At 33.8% G+C, this 23,639-nt stretch overlaps 1 protein-coding gene across 1 annotated transcript in view; it reads right to left on the bottom strand.

Annotated features, from left to right (window-relative positions):
* Window positions 1-23,639, bottom strand: part of LOC123667976 — an 84,133-nt gene that overhangs the window by 30,560 nt on the left and 29,934 nt on the right. Inside the window, exons 2-3 of the mRNA XM_045601803.1 lie at window positions 4,624-4,701; window positions 2,335-2,485 (exon numbers count right to left, since the gene is read on the bottom strand). Of these exons, the coding sequence (XP_045457759.1) occupies window positions 2,335-2,485; window positions 4,624-4,693 (221 nt within the window). The 5' untranslated portion in view covers window positions 4,694-4,701. The remainder of the gene's footprint in view (window positions 1-2,334; window positions 2,486-4,623; window positions 4,702-23,639) is intronic.

Genomic DNA, 23,639 nt, shown 5'->3' with positions numbered 1-23,639 from the left:
CGCAATAACTTTTTACTGGGTGTACCGATTTTAATAATTTTTAATTTAATCGAAAGCTGATGTTTGTCATGTGGTCACATATAAATTTTATTGAGATCTGATAACTGCTTTTTGAGTAATCTTTGATAACGCGCAGTTACTTGACTACTTTTTCGTCGATCTACGTTATATTACTCGTCGATGTAATTGAAGTCGGTTTTTTTTTCGTTTGCGAGCAAACACAATTATATCTATTTATTATTGATTTTTCCTCCTTAATTTGTGCACACTTCTAACCGCTGCTACTGTATCGTGTCCAGTACCCAAAGGTTATCTGGCTCTCTGGCTCTATCTATCGCTATTTAGCGATAAGATCGCCTTTGTACATCTTGTATTGTATCTTTCTTTATATGTGTCTGTATTTTGGTGTACATTAAGAATAAATAAATAAATAAATAAAAAAGTTAGAAACTTTACCTCTTTATAATATTAATATAGATAATATTAGGTTGTTAAAAATCTGTGTAATGTTTGACATCCCTGATTCTAATCAATATATAATCATCAAAATGGATATGACTAGTAAAAAGTTAAGAGCTAACATACAATAAACACATAAAAAAATATAGTATAGTTAAGAGCATTCTCCTGTTTTTTGAACTCTGATGAAAACAGCAAAGCATAAATGGCAGCACGCTAAGCTAAATAAAAATACAATTATTTACTTAGTCACGCCTTTGTTCGTCCGTATTTTCCAGCCTACGGTCACTCGCGATGACGCTGTAAATTAAGATGTCTTGCTAACGACGAGTAAATGTTGCTACAGTTATATAATAGTCTCAAAGCATCTTTAATAATAGAAAAATATGATCAAATAGTCTAGTGGTAAAAAAATTGTTGATGTATAACAATGATTACATATAGAAAATGGGAATGGTTATTTCAAAGTTAGAAATACAAATTTGATAATCAGTTTATCACTCAAACGGTCACTCAATCCATCACTTAATCAGTCATTGACTCACTTTATAACAAAATCATTCAATCACTAATTCACTGAATCAATCAATAAATTATTTGCAAGAATATGCTATTTATAACTATCTAACATAAGATTGGTACAATATAATTTTACCGGTAATGTATCGGCAAGTAAACTTATAGCTATTTAATTGTTATTGTAACTATTATGTATGACTCATTTTATAATTATTTATTTACAAACTTTTTATAAATAAAGTAAAAATAACTTTGATCCAAAATATTTCATTGTTACTTTACCAAGAGGAATGAAAAAATACTTATGTACGTAAAAAGTTATACTTCATTGGTTAGCTAGCTTCACGTTGCTAACTTCTTCTTCGTTGACCAGCTAACTTCAGGGTGTCGGTTTTTTTCGTGACGGTGTGCGCGCGCATCGTAAAAAATTAATTTCATAATTTTTATGTATGTGTGTGTATGTCCGTGGTTAGATTACTTATAAACTGGTGTAATGACGATAATTTAATAGTAAATGACAAACGTACTTATTTAATTTTATACGAAGATATGTTTGGAATCTCGTTTGGGTTGTTCTAAATCGGTCGAATGAGTACAATAATTGACTAGGACCTGTTTCACCGGTTTTTGATAAATCTGATTGTCTTATAATCAAAATCTTCTTTAAATGTCATATATTTCTGTTCATTATCTAAGTTGTTGCTTATCAGTTAAAATAAAATAGGCACAAATGGCTTGTACTACATCCTCCTGATAAAGTCTATCAGTAACTTATTCGTTAAACTTTGTACAGCCAGTGAAATTAAATAGTATAGCTTGCCGCTTGAGAGAATCAAAAGACAAATTGGAAGAAGAAATTGAAAGGAAAAGACGACTTTCTCGTTCTGTCTGTTTTTAGATTTCTACACTTTAGGCGCTAAATTATTTTAAAATTATTGAAGTGTAACTTCTTTAGGCGTGTGAGGGCAAATTTTTCACGGATGAAACGGCAACGTTTTCGTCGGTGGCGCTGGAACGGAAATCTAAAGCTTTAGATTTGTATAAATATAAATGAGACTTAAAAATTAGTTTGCCAAAGAAGTCCCACTTCTGATATGTGTACTTTGTACGCAGGCACTTTTTTTAGTCTAAAATAGACAGAGGTGGTAGCCATATTTTGTTGTAGAGTTGAGATCGACCCACTTTTTCTTAAGTTAGAGAATACTATGACAGTTGAGATTCTTAAATAATTTAGGCATTTTTTAATTATTAGTGAATATAAAATAAAATTATTAGTGCACGCAAGCGACATCACAGGCACTATCTAGTAATCTAATATATTTTACAAAACTTTGAAATAAAAACAAAAAATATTACCTATTCGGATGCGATTGGACGCGTGCGAGGGAGATGGTTACATGCATGTTGTCCTTCTCGCACGCCACCGCCAGGGTGTCGAGTGGCGCTAGGGCTGCTGGCCATTCTGAGACTGGCTCTGTAGCTGTCGCTACAGTGGTTGTAGCTATTTCTGTAAACAAAAAGAATGTTTGTCAAATGTATTTTGTGAAAATTTCACTAAAATAGACATTAAAATGATATAGTATTGTTAATGATAGGGCTAGGACAGTTAGCCCTTGAAAGAAGGTTGTTGGAAAAAAAATTAAAAATTCTATAATTAAAAATACCAAAGAAAGTAAAAAAAAACCTTTGAAAGGACACGCGAATCTCTTGCTTGTGTTCTTTTTCTCGTCATCTTATTTTAGTTTTTCTAAATACGTTCAAAAATAAATAACACAATGGATAAATAGTACTTAATGACATAATGAGGTTATATTTCATTTCAAAACTGCCGTTAAACTGCTATTAATTGTCATGCCTGTAATTAATTGTTATACTCGCACATGTTTTTATACGTATTTTCCAATCAACTAACTAAAGAAATAGTATAATAATTATTGGAGGCTAATTTAAATAAGTAAATAGAAAATGTGTGTTGGTAAATGTATATTTAACCAATAGATGGGATCCTCGGGAAGGTTTAGGTGTATTATTCATTGGGGTTTTGTGAGTTGTTTGATCAGGAGTTCGGAAACTCATAAAGCACCAACCGCGAACCCGCGACCACTAGCGCAACAGCCGGTGCTGTGACCGCTGCTCGAACGCGTCATCGAAAACATACTATATTTGTAAAAATCAGAATAAATTGGTAACTATTATGATATCCATATTACTGTGTGGTTGTGAACTGATACTCAAGTATCGTTAGAAAGTACGGAACCGCGCGCACAGCTGCGGAACCTGCACTTGACTAATTTATACTTCCTTCGAGTGTACTGGAGCAAAACCATTTATATTATACGTTAACTATCTGTTACCTGCAGTTTTACTCGCATTAGGCGTGTTTTTCTGTTTTTAGAAATAAGTCTTTGGCTTGTTCCTAGGCGCAATGTCTGCTCCAGGGGTCGTCGGTTCGATTCCCGCCCCGAATCTGGGTGTATGTATTGATTTTAAATTATGTAAATTATTATATTACGACGCGTTGGCGCAGCGGTCACATCACTTGTTTGTGGTTGTTGCGCTCGCGGTTGCGGGTTTGATCTCCGCACATGACAAACATTTTGTATTGTCTATGGGAATAGGCGATTATAAAAAGTTGGTAAAGCGCATACATTTTTTACATATTTAAAAGGTTTTTATTTAACGTTGCTTATAAATTATTGTGTGTGTTAGTGTGTGTGTGTGTGTGTGTGTGTGTGTGTGTGTGTGTGTGTGTGTGTATTCAAATTATAAATACATACAAAACACAATAATATAATTAAAATTTACTTTATTTGACCTAAAATCATTTTTGAATCGTCATTTTAATAGCCTTAATCATCGTACAAAAATGTTTAAAATACACGTCAGGAAGTACAGTGACAAGATTACCAAAATACTGTAACTGTCAAAACCAATCACTATGAAGTCAATGACCTAATTTTGTGACGGCAAAACGCGAACCACTGAAACTCTAATTTTAAACACAATCTTGTATTAAATCACGTTTTATTGAAAAAAGTAATTGTTAGGGTGTACAAAAAACTTGTACAAGGCGCTTATTATGAAATTTCTTAAGGATAAAGCGTCAAGGATGCATCGTCGGGCGGTCAGCGACCCCACCCCGGCTACTTCGTATAGCAGTACTTTTGGACAGGCGACAGTACCGATATAACACCATTTCACGTACCAATATAAAAGAAACGTTATTTTAATATAATTTTATTATTGTTGTATTATAGCGAAAACTGTTAAAATGCTTACAACTTCTAATGACATATATGTTTATTCGCTTCCTTCTTCAATATTTATAGGGGCGTGGGGGGGTACAGTTATAGGTTCTTTTACGAAAAGATACCTTTTGAAATCTCTCAGTCCCTGTAATTATTCCGTTGTGGGTCTCTTTTTGCAAAAGATAAGGGTTAGAACTTAATTCACCGCATTGCTCCACTGCACATTGGTAAAATAATTGTTCTAAAGATTTACACAATCGTACGATCATGATGAATTGTCTAAACAAGATCGATTGATAGCTGTACGTGTTCTCCGAGGTACGGTGATAGCAAATATTTGTACATGTAATTAATAATACGTTTAGGTCGTAAAATTAGGACAATAAAGATCACTCACCGGTGTTGGAGGGTATCTGCTTGGAACGCGCGGTCGCGAACAGCGCGGCTACCATGAGTATGCTCCACATTTTTCAGTCTGGAAAATGAAATTATATTAAATCTCTTTTACGGAATTCTGTTCTTTTTTTAACGCATAATTTTGTTTTAGTTTACACTATTTATTCTGTCTCCTAGAGTATGTAAGATGAGGCCTATTACAAGTAGTGAGATATTACATGCTGAATCAATATTTTTTTTTATTTTTTTTCTCTTTGTCAGTTTATTATATTAAAGCGGTTTCGTATTATTTCTGACAGGCTGATCTAAACTGGAAAATTATTTTTTCCCCCTTATAATCAGGTTTATATAAAAGAAAAGAAAATAAAATCGATAATTATCACAAAAAAACGAGTGTGCTTTAGACCACACAACTGAAGTAAAACTTCTTTAGCGTCATTTAACTTATATCTCCCTCTCATCTTCCGTTCGCCTCGCCTGATCACACTTTTCGTAACACTCTCGTCACGCAAGCACCAGCTTACTCTCCTACGTCCAGCGTGCGTTAAGAAGTTTCACTTAAAATAATATGGCATTACGAAGCTCGCCGAGTCAGCTAGTTTAATAGAAAAAAAAACTTGAATACCTGTATTTTTTTTCTTTTTTCTAGACCTCCGACATGTGTGGTCGGAGACTGTATTTGCTAGCTACTCTTTCATACCAGTTCTTGCTTTCATGCCTCTCGTACTTCCATGGTGCATACTTTTTCTTTCTCGCATTCATCACCTTTGTCACACAGGGTGGGTTCCCGCTAGTTTAGAGGCCTAACTTTGATTTCTGGCTACCTTTACTTAATGCTTAACTAAACGGGTAAATAATTGAACACATATTTTCTTTTCACAGTTTTGTTTTATAGGGTTCATTGAGTTTTTACGTAAGAAGTACTAAAAATTTATTGTCTTAATGATACGTATTTCCATCTTAATTCATCGTATTTCGACAACGCTATGTTATATTACATTTGAGGGGCTTAAACTATTCTTATTTTATGTTACCATTAATACCTCTATTTGTTAAATTGACTAATGTATTTAAACATACTGATGAACAAATCGTTTTTGTTTTACCAACATTTACCAACTTAAATATGGGTCACTTTAAATAAATATTGTTTTAACAATGTCGTAACGCAGAACGCTCTTCTGTAAACAATTGGTTGAGTGTGTCAATGTATGGCGAGCTATTTATTGTCTTATGTGCCGTGAAAGAAACAATTGTTCAAATAAACTGTATGTTTACTGGAATTATGTAATTTAAATTAGAAATGTTGTAACGCTTGTATATCTCGCTGACCCGTAAGATATTCGTCTTCTTCTTTAGGGTTAATGGCTTCCAATAGTACCAAATGAACACAGATGATTTCGCCAATGTCACGTAGAAATTAGATAGTGTAGATGTTATTCATTCTTGCCAACTGTCAAACATATGACGTTTGAAAAGATAAGAAACTGGATAGGAACACGCTAATAAACTATTGGTATGATATATGCCTCGTGTTGATTTTTTTTTATTTCCCTGTTGAATTTTTTTTTTTTAATTGCTGTGGTCTGGGTGTGCTTGTATATTGTGCGTGTTTCGGAGATACAGGAGTTTAACTGAGGTAGGGCACAGCAGGAAATTTCCTGCTAAAAATATGAATGATTTAAGGGTAGGACTTTCATAAATGCTGCGTTTAATTTCGGTAATGATTTTTTTGTTCTAAGAAAAGTATTAAGATGTTTGTTTGTGTGTAAGATTGTTTTAACTGAGGTAGGACACAACAGGAAATTTGCTTGTTTAAAATATGGGATATTACCTCAACCTTACCGAAGATCACAGCTATATAATACTGTTTCCAAGCAGTGTTGTGTTCCTGTTGGTGAGTAAGGTGACCAGAGCTCCTAGGGGGAATTGGGGATTGGGTCGGCAACGCGCTTACGATGCTTCTGGTGTTGCAGGTGTCTATAAGCTACGGTAATCGCTTGCCATCAGGTGAGCCGTACGCTTGTTTGCCGACCAAGTGACATAAAAAAAAAGTATTAAGACGTTTGTTTGTGTGTAAGATTGTTTGAACTGAGGTAGGACACAGCAGGAAATTTGCTTGTTTAAAATATAGGATATTACCTCGACCTTACAGAAGATCACAGCTAAATAATAATGTTTCCAAGCAGTGTTGTGTTCCTGTTGGTGAGTAAGGTGACCAGAGCTTCTGGGGGGAATTGGGGATAGGGTCTGCAACACGTTTGCGATGCTCGTTGTGTTGCAGGCATCTATAAGCTACGCTGAGTTGAGCTGTACGCTTGTTTGCGAACTTAGTTAAATAAAAATAGGATTAAATCCTACTACAGGCCATAGAGCGTGCTGCATTTATTTAATGAATTTACATGACTAGTCATTTGGTGACGTTCGCAGTGACCCCGTTTCTGCTCAATGGCTGTAGTTTCAAATAATCTCTAATTATATTTATTTAATATGCACCTCATTTTCCTTTTAAACATTTTTGGAAATTTTACGTATTTAATTTATGTTCGTTGTAAGCTACTAATGATACTAATTTATTTCATCGAGGGAAAGCAATACCAATGTTTCGTCTAAACCTAAGTTACGTAATGTGTGCTCCGTTCACTTAGACGCAGACTACGCCTGTTCGATCCTAAGAACAGTAACGTTTGGTAGAATCGACATAAAGCTTTATTATGTGAGGGTTAATTGACCTTATAGTGTAACAGACGCGACAACATTTTGTCTAATGAGTCTTTCTAATTCATAGAGACTCTGTGTCTTAAATTCATTCATTAACTATTGTCAATAAATGCTATAAAATCTTTATTATTATTATTATTATATTCTTTATTGCACTCAAAAAATACACGTAAAATCAACATAATAATAAGCTTTATGGCAAAAGTGGACTTATCTTTGAAAGCGATTTTTTCCAGTCAACCCATGGTCATGTGCTTTGTATAGCGAGGCAAACAGTGCTAGAAGTATTTACTTAAGAACAAGAAAAATAACACAAAAAAAAGAAAAAAAAAAGATGATAAATTTAATAAATTTATACATATAGGTATATTTAAAAAAATATAATTGAATGTGAAAAATTCAGTCATCATTTCTCATCTACGTGTATAAAAAAAAATAAGTTTTAGTAACATTTTAAAATATTTACGTAAACATTTAACAAGAACAGTATTCACCGTATAAAACAGTTTAAATTTCGAAAATTTGTATTGTTTGCAAAAAAAAAATTCAATTACACTATAGTTATCGGAAAAATTCAGGTCATGTCTTGTACGGCCTAGATTCTGTAAAACCGCTTAGGAAACTAACACGAAGTTGGATATTTGTCTTAATTTAATTCTCGACTCGAAACGTTTTCCACATCTGAACTGATTAACCTTAAAAGTGATGGTTTTCGAAATGAACTATTATATAACAAACGGCGCGTGCGGTTGACACTAGCGTTGACATTTAGGGTTATGGCATCGAAATGAAATGAACATAATGAAACAACTTTTTAGGATTTTATCGCGGTCCTCCCGTGACCATGATTACTGTAAAGTATACGAAACGACCTTCTCCTACAGGGGGAAAGAGGCCTATGCCCAGTAGTGGGATATTACAGGCTGAAGCGATACGAAACGACGGGCATGTAAAAATCCTAATAAACCGCGATAAAATTCGAAATAGTTGTTTCATTATAATTTAATTAAGATATTTATTTCGCCATAATGTTATTATACACTTAGCGAAAGTAATGTAAATTTTTGAAAAAGGTAACATAAACAAAAAGTCAAAGTAGCAAACATACAAGTCAATTGGAAAGTTTCTAAATGTTAACATTAAGTACATTACAAACTTGAGTATATTGAGTATATGTGTAAAAAAACTCTGTTGTTATTAATTTAGATATCAATCTTGCATAAAATATCGCGTGACTAAGTAAATGTATTCAGCCTGTAATATCCCACTGCTAGTAATAAGCCTTTTTCCTCATGTAGGAGAAGGATCAGAGCTTAATCCACTACGCTGCTCCAATGCGGGTTGGCGGATAACGTACTATGAGTAACAATCACTATCACATGATAAAAACCGGGACAGACGGCTTAGCGTGCTCTCCAAGGCAAGGTGGGTAGACCCACAAGGCCTGCACAAACACCCACCATGGCAAACATCTGTATGGCCAATACAAATGTTTGTCATGTGCGGGGATCGAACCCGCAACCGCTAGCGCAACAGCTACAAACCAGTGCTGTGACCGTTGTGCCAAAGCGTGACTACTAAGTAAATAATTAATGTAATTTATCTATTATACAAAGTATTCGAGCCTTGAATAATTTTTTTTAAAGTTGAAAATTTCAGAATTTAGTTAGTCATGAAATATTTTTGCATATATAAAAACGAATCACTATTTCCCTTGATTACGCCACGACTTATGAATGATTCGGCCTATTTCATTTTTTTATTTTATGTTTTAAAATACTACGTAGAGGTTCTTAAGGAATTTAAAAATTAAGAAAGTTGTGTAGAAAAAAATTATCAACGTTTGACAGCAAAATTCACGCGTTTGACAGCACGCAAAACAAGACGTCATCTGTCGCGTCACAGTATCTATAAAAAAAGTTCAACACTTTTTTTTGTGATATCACACGGTAATAACACAGTGAATTATCGTATATCCTGCCATTACCGACACCCACAATTATTTTGATTCTTAGACCATTATTTCTGTTTGTATGTCATGCTTCGCGGACCCTGACCTCTTCCGCGTTTTAATGGACTTAGCTGGCTGTTAGCTGAATTATATACATAAATCTACACTAAAAGAACAAAAATTATGGAGTTTGTTTGTTCAAAAGCTCAATTTTTTGTCTTTTTTAGTCAACTGTGTGCTATTTTTTATGCGAATGTATTATAGTTACAAGTTGTTTCGTTGTAAAATATATATTACAAATAAATAAATATACCTGTGCTATTCATTTTAATCATCATTCATTGACCTTTGTCTATTGCAGACGATTTAGACAGTGTCAGACAGACATTGTGTCGCCTAGGACACTCTTCAGGAAAACGCAGAGTTGCCTAAGCTCTACGCCACCTGAACTGGCTAGACCCACATGAACAATGATAAACGATAAGTCGATACGTCTGAAGCCAGTTCGGCTGCAGGATTCTTTCGCATTTTAAAGTTATGCCACGAATGCTTGACGGAGACCCCATTCCGGGTTTCAAATGAAGTTTTCCTTTTCCAGGACCCTGATGATTTTGAGCCAGGTTTATCCCGCGGTCGCCTCCACGAGAAGACAGGGGGTGGTGCTATTCTACTCGGCCGACACCACACGGCATTTTAATATGTGTCAAATATCTGATCTCAAGTAGTGTAGTGTTCCTGTGGGAAGTAAGCCAAAACTAAAATGGAGAGTTTGTGGTAGGGACGGCAACGCAGCAATTCTCCTCGTGTTACATGATTCCATAGGTTATGGTAACCGCTAACCATCAGTCGAATCGTACGTTTGTCTGCTTCCGTAGTTGTACAAAAAAAAATCGGAGAGGACGATTGGTACTATAAAAATTATATTAAATAGAGTCGCCATTTTGAGTTGCGTGTGCATTTTTTCTTAAGTGTACTTGCAGCGTTCGTTTCAAATATAACAGAAATTATCATTTTATTTTGTCGCAAAAAACTTAGATACCGTTGTTACTAAAGATGAATACAACGGTGTCGCTGGAATAACACAAATTTAGAGTTTGTGTTCGCTAATATTTAATACTTCATAGGCTATATAAAAACAAGCCATAAATCCTTACGCCAAAACACCGTAGTAAACATACAAGGCCATAAATCTGTCAGTTTCAGAATGAGCTTTTAACTGACTTCAAAAAGGAGGAGGTTCTCAATTCTATAATTTTTATGTGTTATATCTCATAAAATTTTACTGGATGTACCGATTTTTAATCAAATGGTGATATCAGGGATTTAAATTTGATCGATTGAATGGGTATTTGATTGGAAATTTTTTTCGACTACTCTACGTACGTAAATTGATGTCTATTTTTTCCGTTTGTGAGCAAATATAATTATTCATTGGTAGAACTGCGAAGCATAAATAGTTCGCATGTATGGTAAAAAAGTCAGTTCATTGTACGGTGACATGGATTTGTGATAAAAATCGATGGGAATAACGTTGTAACTATTTTTTTAGCTCAATTTTCAAATCACGAATTTTAATTTTATCTATTTCTGCGTAATACCTTATTGTTTTTCTCTGTGCATAAATATGTGATAATTTAATTACGAATGTTGATGGCGTAATATAAAAAATTTACATTTTTATTACATTTTTACAAAAAAAAAATAATAGTAAAAATTAAAATTAAATAATTTTCTGCATTATCCGTCATCGTGGAGTAATTAAATATTAAAACATTAACTACATAAAGTAGGTTCTTAAATAAAATTTATTTTCACCGTGTGCGTCTGTGGTTACGTCATATTGACAATATTTCTTTTTGAATACAGAACCTTTGTAAAAAATCATTATCAGTGATAAGGCTTTGTCCTTTTTACGTGATAACGTCTAATAAATCGATGAACGCCGGCTGCATGCACGAAAAAGAAGTGGCGTTACGCTCATTGTCCCGTTACGCTCATTGTACGCTCGCGCCGCATGTATCTCTCTTCCACTCGATTGGCATATGCGTCCGAGCAGATGCTTTGTTATGATGCTGTCACGTCGTACTATCTGTACTATCGTCCGTAAATCAACTTTACAGAATTTTTTTGTTAAGTTCATATATTGAATTTTTCATGTATTCTTAAGGTCGCCAATATATAAACAAATAATATTTGTAAAAATAACAATTAATAACCGAAATGTATTTACGAGCTTAATTTCCAAACTAATGCACCAAAATTCGAGAATTATTTTTTTTTTGTATTTTTTTTGTGAGAACAAATTTTGTATGAAAGTAAATTTTGAAAATTAATTATTAATTAACCAAAAATAAACGGTGTTATCCTTCTCCTACACGGAGAAAAGTGGCCTATGCCCAGTAGTGGGATATTACAGGCTGAAGCGTAAACGGTGTTAACGAAGTTATTTTATTTATTTATTAAGATAAATAAAATAAAGCATATAAATTAGGAATATAAGTAAGATACCAAATGAACTCATTCGAGTTTTGTCATCAGTGTTGTCGACGTTATCAGTAGTTACACATACAACTTAATGCTAAAGCAAAATATTCCAGTATCACTCATTTAATTATACAATTAATTACTATTAGCTGGGTTACCAGGTATAAAATAAGTATAGTCACATCATCAATTCAGCCTATCGCAGTCCACTGCTGGACTTAAGCCTCCACAATTCACGCCAAAAACGGCGTGAACTCGTGTGAGTTGCCTTTAGTCACTGGGCAGGCGGTTTGGTGACCGCAGGGCTGGCTTTGTCGCACCGAAGACGCTGCTGCCCGTCTTCGGCCTGTGTATTTCAAAGCCAGTAGTTGGATGGTTATCTCGCCATCAGTCGTCTTTTTAAGTTCCAAGGTGGTAGTGGAACTGTGTTATCCCTTAGTCGCGTCTTATGACACTCACGGGAAGTGAGGGGGTAGCTATATTCTTTACTGCCGTAACCACACAGCAGTATAGTTACATAGCCATTTCTATAGCATGTATAATTTTATGATTTAAATATTGTCATGATGATGCAATAATTAAAAGTTAAATTAAAATCACGAATTATGAAGTAAAGCGTTAAGAACAATTGTATGGAAATTAGTTTATCATGAATATTCACGTTTGTGTTTGAAGTTACAAATTGCAATTATTTTGCAATTTTTTTGGTAATGACGTTTTTAAAAGTATAATTCGTCTGCGTAAGAGTTCTTATTAGTTAATCTTTTTAGTTATTTGTAATCTTATTGTTTCGTTAATAAATAATAGTATATAGTCAAGGTTTTAGACGTTTGTCATTATAATTATATGATACTAGCTTTTTTTTTTTGTTATCGCAGGGGAACCCATTTATGGGTGATATCCAGGACGCCCGGGTAGGCAGTCCTAGACCGTATGTCAGCTTCAACACTTGGGGGTGCACTACCGACCAAACCCCTGCGGGAGCCTTCAGCCGCTTTAATTGGAGGGTCCCGGATCTGCAGGCAACAGGATCCCTCCAGCGACCGGCTGGCCTCGGCGAAAAGGCCATACTTCTCCTCCATGGGGACTGTCCGGCTCACATCTGAACAATCCCGACGACGCCATATGATACTAGCTGACCCAGCAAACGTTGTTTTGCCATATATGTTTATAACCCTCTTAATCCCATTATAACATAGGGGTATGAAAAATAGATGTTGGCCGATTTTCAGATCTATCCGATATACATACAAAATTTCATACAATCGGCCCAGCTGTATCGGAGAAGTATAGTAACTAACATTGTGACATGAAAATTTTATATATAAGAAGATTTTGTGTTTGTGTTATATCGTTCCTTAAGGCATGAACTCTATAAAAATATATTTCTACATCATATGTAGTGTAATTATCAAAATCTGTTACGGAATAAGGCACGATAAAAATAGTTAAAAAGAAATGTATAACACAGGAAGGTTAGAAATTATAGCTCCTTAGTGGGAACTGAACCCACACTGTCATTAAAGCCATTCATTACTACTGTACTAAAATGGTTGTCTAATTATGTACTAGTGATTTGCGATGACTCTACATGGATCTGCGGAGGGCAATTATTTATTTCATAAACGATACAAAAATAAAGAATAAAAAATAACTCAATAACCTTCTAGACTATTTATATGTTTGATAATGAATAAATAAAAAATAAAGACAGACTGTTTCGAAGACATTTTATGCCTTTTTTAATAGTTTACCCGCATTGGTTTGAACGAATTGAGTATGAAAAAAATTATCTTGAACTGGAAATTGGAAAACAGAGTTTTTGGGTGTAATATAATTTGAAGCAACGACCTTTTTTTGTTTGTTGTCCGACTGAAATTTGAAAACAGTCGTTCAGTAAATTTACTTAAAAAGATGAATTAGAATTTTTTTTTGGCGTACGAGAATTGTTCCGAAAACACGATAATTTTGGGTTGTCTGAAAGAAATGGCTAAATAGTCGTATATATATATATATATATATATATATATATATTATATTATTATATATATATATACCTAAATAGTCCGCCCATTGTACTTCACACTCTGTAAATGTTTTTAAATGTGTTTATTGTTTAAAATGTAGTTGTGGTGTGCAATAAAATATAAATAAATAAATAGTTTTACGGCACTGTGTCGATCACACGGGCAAAAGTTTCTTGGAAATAATCTGTTGAATAATTTGATTATTTTTACACAACGATAGTTAAGAATCTGTGGAGTAAATTGTAAGCTGCACGAAATATTGCCGCTAACAATAGTTGATTGGCATATAAATAAATCATTAGTACAACGATTTAAGCTGTGTGGCTACGTAAGCTGCGTGGCTACGTAAGCTGTATGGCTACGTAAGCTGTGTGGCTACGTAAGCTGTGTGGCTACGTAAGCTGCGTGGCTACGTAAGCTGTATGGCTACGTAAGCTGTGTGGCTATGTAAGCTGTGTGGCTACGTAAGCTGTGTGGCTATGTAAGCTGTGTGGTTACATAAGCTGTGTGGCTACGTAAGCTGTGTGGCTACGGCAACAAAGAATATAGCCTTCCCCTTTCTTCTCGTAGGTGTCGTAAGAGACACAGACACAGAGACAGTTCCACTACCACCTTGAATTTTATGAAGCTGACCGATGGCGTAATAATCATCTAACTGCTGGCTTTGAAATACATAGGCCATAGACGGGCAGCAACGTCTTCGGTGCGACAAAGCCAGCCCTTGTGGTCAACGACCCGCCTGCCCAGCGTGGTGACTATGGGCAACACACAAGTTCACGCCATTTCTGGCGCGAACTTGTGGAGGCCTGTGTCCAGCAGTGGACTGGGGTAGGCTGAAGTGATGATAACGATATACCTCTTATGGATTTTTTTAATAGCTACGCAATAAAAAAAATCCTCCTTTCATTTAGAAAAAAGCCAGTGTGGTTTAGACCATAGCGACTGAAGTCAAATTTCGTGAAAACGTAACTCTCTTTTTCTATCTACACTAACTTGTATCTCCCTCTCAAATTCCGTTCGCCTCGCTCGATCACACTTTTCGTAACGCTCTTGTCACGCATTCACCAGCTCAACCATAAGTAAAGCGTGCGTGAAGAAGTTTTACTTCAAAAATTAAAGGCGTCAACCCGTTATCGCCTCTGGAATTATATCAAATCCGGTCCTGCACATTATATTGAAAAATATCTCATACAATTTTAAAAATGAATTAAATAGGTTTTTCGCAAAATAAATAACACAAATTAGCAAATTAATCGACGAATAAAAGGTCAAGATGTACCAAGTGCGTCCACAAAAAACTTTATTGATATTTAAGACAAGTTGACTTGTATGTGAAAGTAGGTCGCTTATGTAACTAAGGACATATATGTACCATTCAAGTATGTGTCGGTAACGATTAATTATTTTTTGACGATCTGCGTCAGTGGTCGATCCCCGCAAATGACAGATCATGGTTTTGGTACGTTGCCATAGTTTTGTAAAAGTCATACAAATATTTTTCAGTCGTATCAGTAGGCCATTGTCAAATTAAGTCAAGTAAATTTTTCCTCTTTATACATTTTTTAAAAAAAATTATGCATTAAAAAAACATTAAATCAATAAAAAAAAAAAGTTACACACACTAACATGCATTTGACAAACACATGTATATATGTATATACTCCTTAAGGGAATAAGGACGCTCCGAGAAGCCTGTGAACGCCCCAGGAGGCTTCTGAGCTTCTGGAAGGAGCTGGGCTGGCTGAATTAGTCAGCCCTCTTTTCACGCACAACGGACCACCTCTGTGTCTAAATGCGGAAAACCGAGCCCACTACAATACAATACAATATGTATATACTCTTTTGTTTATTTTTATAGAAGTCTTTGACAACAGAACCTTAATAATGTCCAAATTTATAATTGAAATTAATTATGGTCGAATTTCGACCACTATTCGACCACTAGTCTTAAGAATTGCTGGTTCGAATTGAAAAATTCTTTTTGTATCAGATAGCGCATTTAACGAAGAAGATTTATAGGCTATTTTTTTCCTAAAATTAATGCGAGTGAAACCGCAAGGCACAGCTAGTCGTTTATAATTAGAACGACGCTTTAGAAGTTATTTGTTATTTGTACAAAACTATGGTTGTTACTTTCCGTTGGTAATAAATAAATGATTACTAACTTAAGTACTGGTTGTACCGATTTTGAAGAACAATGTTAGTGTGTGTAAACGTTTAATATAGTTGAAGTTGTCTGTGTAAATATTTCATAATGGAGATATAAAAGTTTATGAAAACACGAATCAATGCCATTAGTAATAGTAGAAAGAACGCACCAGTCTCCGGGTCGGTGTTGAGAGTACGGTGAGAAAAAAAAATATTTCTTTATTTTTTTTATTTGGGAAGACAACTTGTATTTAATTTGTTTTTTTTTTTCATTAATTTAAAGATTTAACAAAATAATTAATAAACAAATCTAGCTCAGTCCTAAACATAATTAGAAAAATATTACAACAACGGAAATCCAGTATATTACAATTCTGCTACACCAGAAACATCGCAAGCGTGAGCCAACCCTAACCCCGTCCTCCCCAGAAGCTATGGTCACCTTCCTCACCACAGGAACAGCACTGCTTGAGAGCAGTATTATTTAGCTGTGATCTTCTGTAAGGTCGAGATACTTTCCCCCTCAGTTAAATAAACTTAAGCATTATATTTATATTTTTATGTACACAGACGTACCTATATTTTTAAGCATTGACCTCTTAATCTTCGTTGAGTAATGGTCACACCTTATTTGATTCATAAATACGTACGAAATCCTTGATAATTTTCCCCAAAGGTAGCGTCATTATTTTGAAGGTCGCGTTACGTAACAGATTTACTCTTTAAGGCTTAAGTGGGCCTGTAGTAGGCTAGTGGCACATGTGATGCTTCTGCAGTATTCATTAACGATATTTTAAAATTACTTTTAGGATAGGTCAATAACTATATGCACGAGAAAAACACAGTTATTTTTAAATCACAGACAGACACTTTAATTTTGTTATAAATGTATAGATTATTACTTATAATTATATGTATATATGTATAGATTATTACTTTTAACTCTTTACGAATGACTGGCTGACTTGATTATTTTAAATGAAAAAAAAAATCCATTTCATGGGTTTGAATTATATAAAAAATTAGTATTCCGATGGTTGAATATGCTAGACAACTATGTAGTAAAATCTATGTTTAAGATTTTATTAATTTTGGCACAAGTTTATATATAGGGAAAAATAAATTACGTAATATACATGTTTCTGCCAACCTTACCGGCCAGTTGCACAAGGTTACTTACGTCAGATTTCGGGCGAACGGTCGCTATTAGACGATATCAATGCTCTGCCGTTAATGTTGGCTAAAGATATAAACACTTTAAAAAGTTTATATAAGTACAGTTACACTCATTTCATAAACAGACCGATTGCTAGTCATTTTTATTTAAAAAAAAAAATCAAACAAGCTAGCAATCAGCTTGTCATTTTTATTAAAAAAATGTTTAAAAGCAGAATTTGAACAATGTATTGAAAATTCTGTCAGAGTAATACATTACTGTTATCTTTAGGAATACGAGCTTGTTATTTTATTTTATAAAACTTCCAGTTCAACCAAATCAACAGAGAGCATTAGAGGCCAGGATCAGAGCACCTTTGAAATTAATTCAACATTGTTCTTGTACATTTTATTTTTAAATTCCAAAATGGTTTAGTTACTAGTTAGTAACATCCATACAATAATATTTTAATATTGAAAGGAGATCGTAGGTGCCTATATATATATTTTTGTAGATTAAATAGTTCAATGAAATGAGTAACATTAAGTTACATAAATAAATCATAAAGGTGAGTGAATGGTTATGAGTAAGACCCGGAAGTTGACATTTACGCTGTATTCTGTACCTTAAATTTATTTGAATATTTCAGCCAAAATTATTTTAAAGTTTGCTATGAAAACTAGTTACTTAAATAATTTTAAATAATCAACTTACACTTTTAATACATGCAGTTTTTGTAAAATCACTTCAATAATGAAATTAAATATTTATATTGAATTACATAATTAAATATATATGAATAGTTTTTATTTATATAATAAAAACAATAGTATGTACAGTAGGTTTTACTACGCATAAATCACTAACACCTTATATTGTCCATTACACAAAATAAAAAATAAAAAAAATAAAAAAACTTTTCTTGTCAGCCAGTTAAACCGAATGAAAACAAAAAAAAAGTAAAAAAGAAAAAACTTCAAAAATAAAAAATAAAGTTAAAAAATCAACGACACAAAATAGAATCACAACAAGACAAACGTCGAGTTCAAAAGTTTTAAAATAAAACTTAACTACTGCTATTATAATATGCGTATTATGAAAAATTATTTCATAACAGTGTATTCTTACAAATGCTAATTAGAAGTTCAAATTAATAAAAAAAGTCAATTCTGTGCAACACGCACTCATACATATAAAAATGTGGATATAAGTATATCTGAATTTGTAATGATGGACGTTTTTAAAAGAGCAACGGCAAAGTTTCTTTCCGATTATCCTCTGCAGAATGTACATTACGAATCTGTGGTATTTCACAACCACTGTAATCGATTAATTAAAAAAAAAAACATTCTTTTATTTCTAAAATGACAGTTCATAAGTGCTTTTCAACCCTACTTGAATGATGTAACATTTGATTTTGATTTCGAGAAAAAAAAATTGTAGTGGAATTTCGGTTCATTGGCTATGGAACTAGTTTGTTCCAGTATGGCATGCTAAAGAAGGTCAATACCGATTCGCATCAGTGACAATGCGTGTGTACAGCCAGTCACCGAACTATTTATGTAACAAAAACTCTTGATTCGAATTCAATATTGATTTTTAGTTATGCATGTCTGAATATTTATGTTTTAGATATTTATCTAATTTGAAGTATTTTATTTTTAATTTATGAACCGATTTCAAAAAAGAAGGAGGTTCTCAATTTGAATTTTTTTCAGGTTTGCTATCTTATAACTTTTTACTGGGTTTAACAATTTTGATTATTTATTTATAGTCGAAAATTGTTATATTAAATTCGATCGAGTTATATTAATTAGATCTGATGAGTAATTTTTCCTTATATTTTCCTTTACCTATATTGTACTACTTGGTAATGTAAAATGAGTTCCTGTAAGTAGTTTACATATTATAATAACTAGGCTAACAGCTAATAATATATCTAATACTGAAAAGAAACCGAAACAAGAAATACCAGCTACCACAGATTAAAAAACAGAGGAGGAGGACAGAGCCTATAATTGTATTTTTAGCATGTGTTTTAGGTCCTAAGTGTAAATAAAATGATAAAGTCGGTTTCAATATTTTATTTTGAATTATATTCATTCAAATTCAAGACTAGACCGTTGGTGAAGTTTGTGGTAACTCTGCTCGCTGTTCCGGAGCTAGTAGATTCGATTCCTTCCTGTGTCTGAGTGGTTATTATTTATATATTTATCGCTTGATATATTTATCTAAAAAATAATATTTACCTAACTATATCAGTCGCCTTTTAACTATAACGCAAGCATTAAGTTGCCTACTTTAGGAACAGATAAACGTCTTTGTACAAAATTAATAATACTATAGCTGCTTATCCACCAACCTGCAGTGGAGCAGAGTGGTGGATTAAGCACCAACTCTCCTACACGGAGAAAGAGGCCTATTTCTACGATTTTATTTTTGTGTTACCCACACATTAGGACAGTCGGAGACGCGGGTTCGAACCCCGCTGGAGCGGTCAATTTTTGATATGATATTCAAAAACAGAAGCCTATGCCCAGCAATATGATGTAACACTCAGAATCGTGATCCTAATAGCTGTTTAAGTTTAATAGCAATTTGAATATCATTAACATCGGAGCTATTCAACAATTGTATACGCGTGGAATATATTTTTTTCAAGTCAACTCACTGGCGTTCGTTTGCGAAAACATTCATTCTCTTAGGCCTTTGTTGGTTGGGAAAATTGTGAAATTAGTTGAAACATTTTGTAACGATCTCACAGGTGCACGGTGTTTAGGAATCATAAACGAGTTATATAATTACTTGCATTTGAATTAAAATCACAGCTCCGTAAGTAATACTTTTTGGAAAGGGCTTATTGTGATATTGAAATGGATTACATATTTGTATAAATTTTTATTTGTAATCGATAAGCTTAGAAACGACTGACTATGTCAAATTATATTTACACCCACACAAACTTGAGGCAGGAATCAATCTCATGGCCCCGGAGAGGTGCATGGATATAGTCAACTATAATAAATAATAAATAAATATTTACAACACGGTCATCTGTTCCTAAAGTAAGAAACTTAATGCTTGTGGTATAGGTAACAGTCAACTGGTATAGCTACGTTTTTTTTCGATAGACATACATATAAATAAATATATATATTACACCCAGACTCGGGGTGGGAATTGAACCCGCAACTCCCGGAGTAGAAAGCACAACAAACTGCGCCAACGCGTTAGTCAAACAATGACAACTATGACAACGGTTTAATCAAATATAATCAGGAGCACAGAATAACGATATACAGAGAAATCTAATATATAAAATTCTCGTGTCGCGGTGTTTGTAGTTAAACTCCTCCGAAACGGCTTGACCGATTCTCATGAAATTTTGTGAACAACATCTATTTTTCATCCCCCTAAATGTTAAGGGTAAGGCTCCACCTCTATTTTTTTAGATATATTATTTTCAGCTAAATTTTCAGCCTTCTACCACCAACCCCTATTTTTAAATAGCGTTTAGTGGCAAGACAACGTTTGCCGAGTTAGCTAGTATTAATATAAATATTTCATCAACACAGCCTTGATTTTAAAAGGCAATGTAAAACGTGACAAAGCCGCTCTATATTGTCCGTAGTGTAACAACAATTTATATCTTAGTAGCTCAGTGGTAGACTGAAAAACAATAATGTGATATCCTTATCTGTCAAATACTAAAGAGGTTTTTCAGGTTAATGTAGAAATGTTTTTGAAATTTGCATAAATCCCAAATAAAGATATCAACTGAACTGAGAATCAACTTCCTAAAGTCGGTTAATGAAACGTAATGAAGTGTAACGAAAATGATTCTAATCATTTTTATAATACAATAGATAGTATATAACGACAATTTCATGCTTGTGTTTTAGACAGCCGGCTTGTATTGACATTTTTGAACGCACACCGAGCAGGAAGCACGGTTTCTGGAAACTGCGCTAATGTGTCACTTACTGTACGGTTCACACTCCCGTCGCCTCCGGGCGGCGGGGTCAGTGCGTAACGGTATTTTCCAGCGTAAAAAAGCTCTTAACGTCGATTTCTGCCTAATATTTTAGGGAGTTGGGTTTTTGAAACACAATACACGAACACGAACACACACACACACATACACACTCACACACACACTATCTCATTCGATTAAGCTGAGATAATAAGCTCTTTAATAGGTCAAATAGATGCCAATCGCGTTGATCGTTAGCTCTGAAAACGAAAGTAATCTTTGTTAAGTAATGTTAACATTATTTATGAAGAAAAATACTTGCCTGCTTTTATTATGATTATATTTTATAAATGTTATAATCATTATAAAAACTAAAATGTATTCGTCCAAATATGAAGATAAAAAATTCAGATTTTACTTTGTATTTAAGGTATTCAAAAATATAACCAAGGAAGATACCTTCAAGGTAAAAAAACAACTTAATTTAAAGACCCACACACTAATACGTTTTCAAAGGTAATACGTGTCAAGTTATAATGGACCTTTGAGTAGGACCTCGAAAATGGCCTTAGTATGTGTCAATTGTTATATAAATGTTCTTATGTAATGTTTAGCGTATGTATGAAGACTGGTGTATATAATTTCCAATGGCGTACCTTGTCTAAGTATATAGAAAAACAATATTTGACTTCCTTGTTAAGCAATTATTGTTATCAGGAAAATAATAAAAAAATATATTCAAGTCTTAAGGTACAATCCGCTGCAACCGTTGCGCCAACGCGGCGTCAAATAAATAAATTAATTAATTAATATACCAGTTAAGAAGTGCACGGTTCGCTTGATGGTTAGAGGTTACCGTACCATCTCTACCTCTGTAAGAGCACGAGTATTGTAATTGTCCATGTCATCCCAAAGGATCTCTGACTAATTACTTCCCCAGGAAGGCAACACAACTTGAGATCAATACTCGTATTATTTAGGTATGATCTTCCAGGTTGAGATCCAGTCATTTTTTTGCTTGTACCACATGAACTATTCCTATTGGTTTAATTGTTTTACTGTTTATGACGACTAAGAGTTCGTGCTTCAGGTATTAGACAACCTCTATTTCCAACAATAATGATATTATTTAAATCTTAATTCGCTTTAAATTTTCTATGATTACGTCATCGTTTTAACACGTAAACGGCCAGCTGAGTTGACGCAATCAACACGACCAGGGTCGCGAAACGGAACTAAATGTATATTTGCTTCGATGCGGTTTTCTGAATTTTTGGAAAATCGACAAAAAATGACTTGCTGATCTGCCCAACTATATACTTACTAATGTACTCGTAATATGAAATAATCGACTTCTTCGTTCTAGGATCACTATTTTTTTTTAAGAATTTCAATTATAGATTTTTGTTACGATGACTGTTAAGTTTTTTGTTGATTCCTCTCAGCAGAATCTATTACAGCTCGACGTTAGCTGCAATGACTGTAATTAATTAATTGAACATGTATTCATTGTATGATTACGATTCAGAAGTGGTTAATAATGCGTATTTATTTGACTCAAAAAAGGAGAAGGTATTTTTATGTGTTTCTTTTTTTATGAATACGAAGAACGTTAAATGTGTCTGCTTTTGGATGCGTTATACTTTAAATGTAATTGCCTTTTTTATGTAACTAGATCGGCAAACAAGCGTATGGCTCACCTGATGTTAAGCGATTACTGTAGCTTATATAGACGCCTGCAACATCAGAAACATCGCAAGCGCGTTGCCGACCCCATCGCCACTTCCCCTCAGGAGCTCTGTTCACCTTACTCACCAACAGGAACACAAGACTGCTTGAAAACAGTGTTTAGCTGTGATCTTCTGTAAGGTCAGGGTATTACCCAAGTCGGGCTGCTGCATATTTTGAGCAGGAAATTTCCTACTGTGCCCTACCTCAGTTAAATAATTTTAGAACATATTCTTACGTAATAAAGTCTGCATGAAGCACGTAGACTGTTAAAATGACGCCTCAACACTTTGGATGCATTTTTACTGCAGAACTATGGATATAGTCTCGTGAATGATATCAAAGATGCAGTAAATGTTATTAGTTATGATGTGTATACTTTTGCATGTTATTATGCATCTATGTCAGATTATGCTATTATTAAGATGTTTCCTGTATTGATGCTAATTTGAATATGAAGGATATTGAATAAATTCCATCAATTCTATGTCAAGATGTGTGTATATTGACTAAGGTTATAAAACTGGTTATACTTCTATGTATAGGATTATTTTTTTACTTAACTAGCTACTTCTGGATTTGCTGTCTTATAAAAGTAAATTTTTTCTTATTAATTTTATTCTTATTCTTCAAATATATTTTTTACAAAAATATATTTATTTGAAGCATAATAAATTTGTTGACCGGGTGAAGTTGGTACTACCGCATTGCTGTTTTTGGAATATATCGACTTTTTTAATAATAACCCTGTTCTGACATTAACGAATACGAAGGAAAAGAAAGATTATCCAATTCGATGATTATATCCATGGTGTGGTAATGTATCCAT

This window comes from Melitaea cinxia, chromosome 29 (assembly GCF_905220565.1).
Source record: "Melitaea cinxia chromosome 29, ilMelCinx1.1, whole genome shotgun sequence".
NCBI lineage: Eukaryota > Metazoa > Arthropoda > Insecta > Lepidoptera > Nymphalidae > Melitaea > Melitaea cinxia.
Note: the sequence above shows the minus strand (reverse complement) of the source record. Positions and strands in the feature narration are given on the sequence as shown.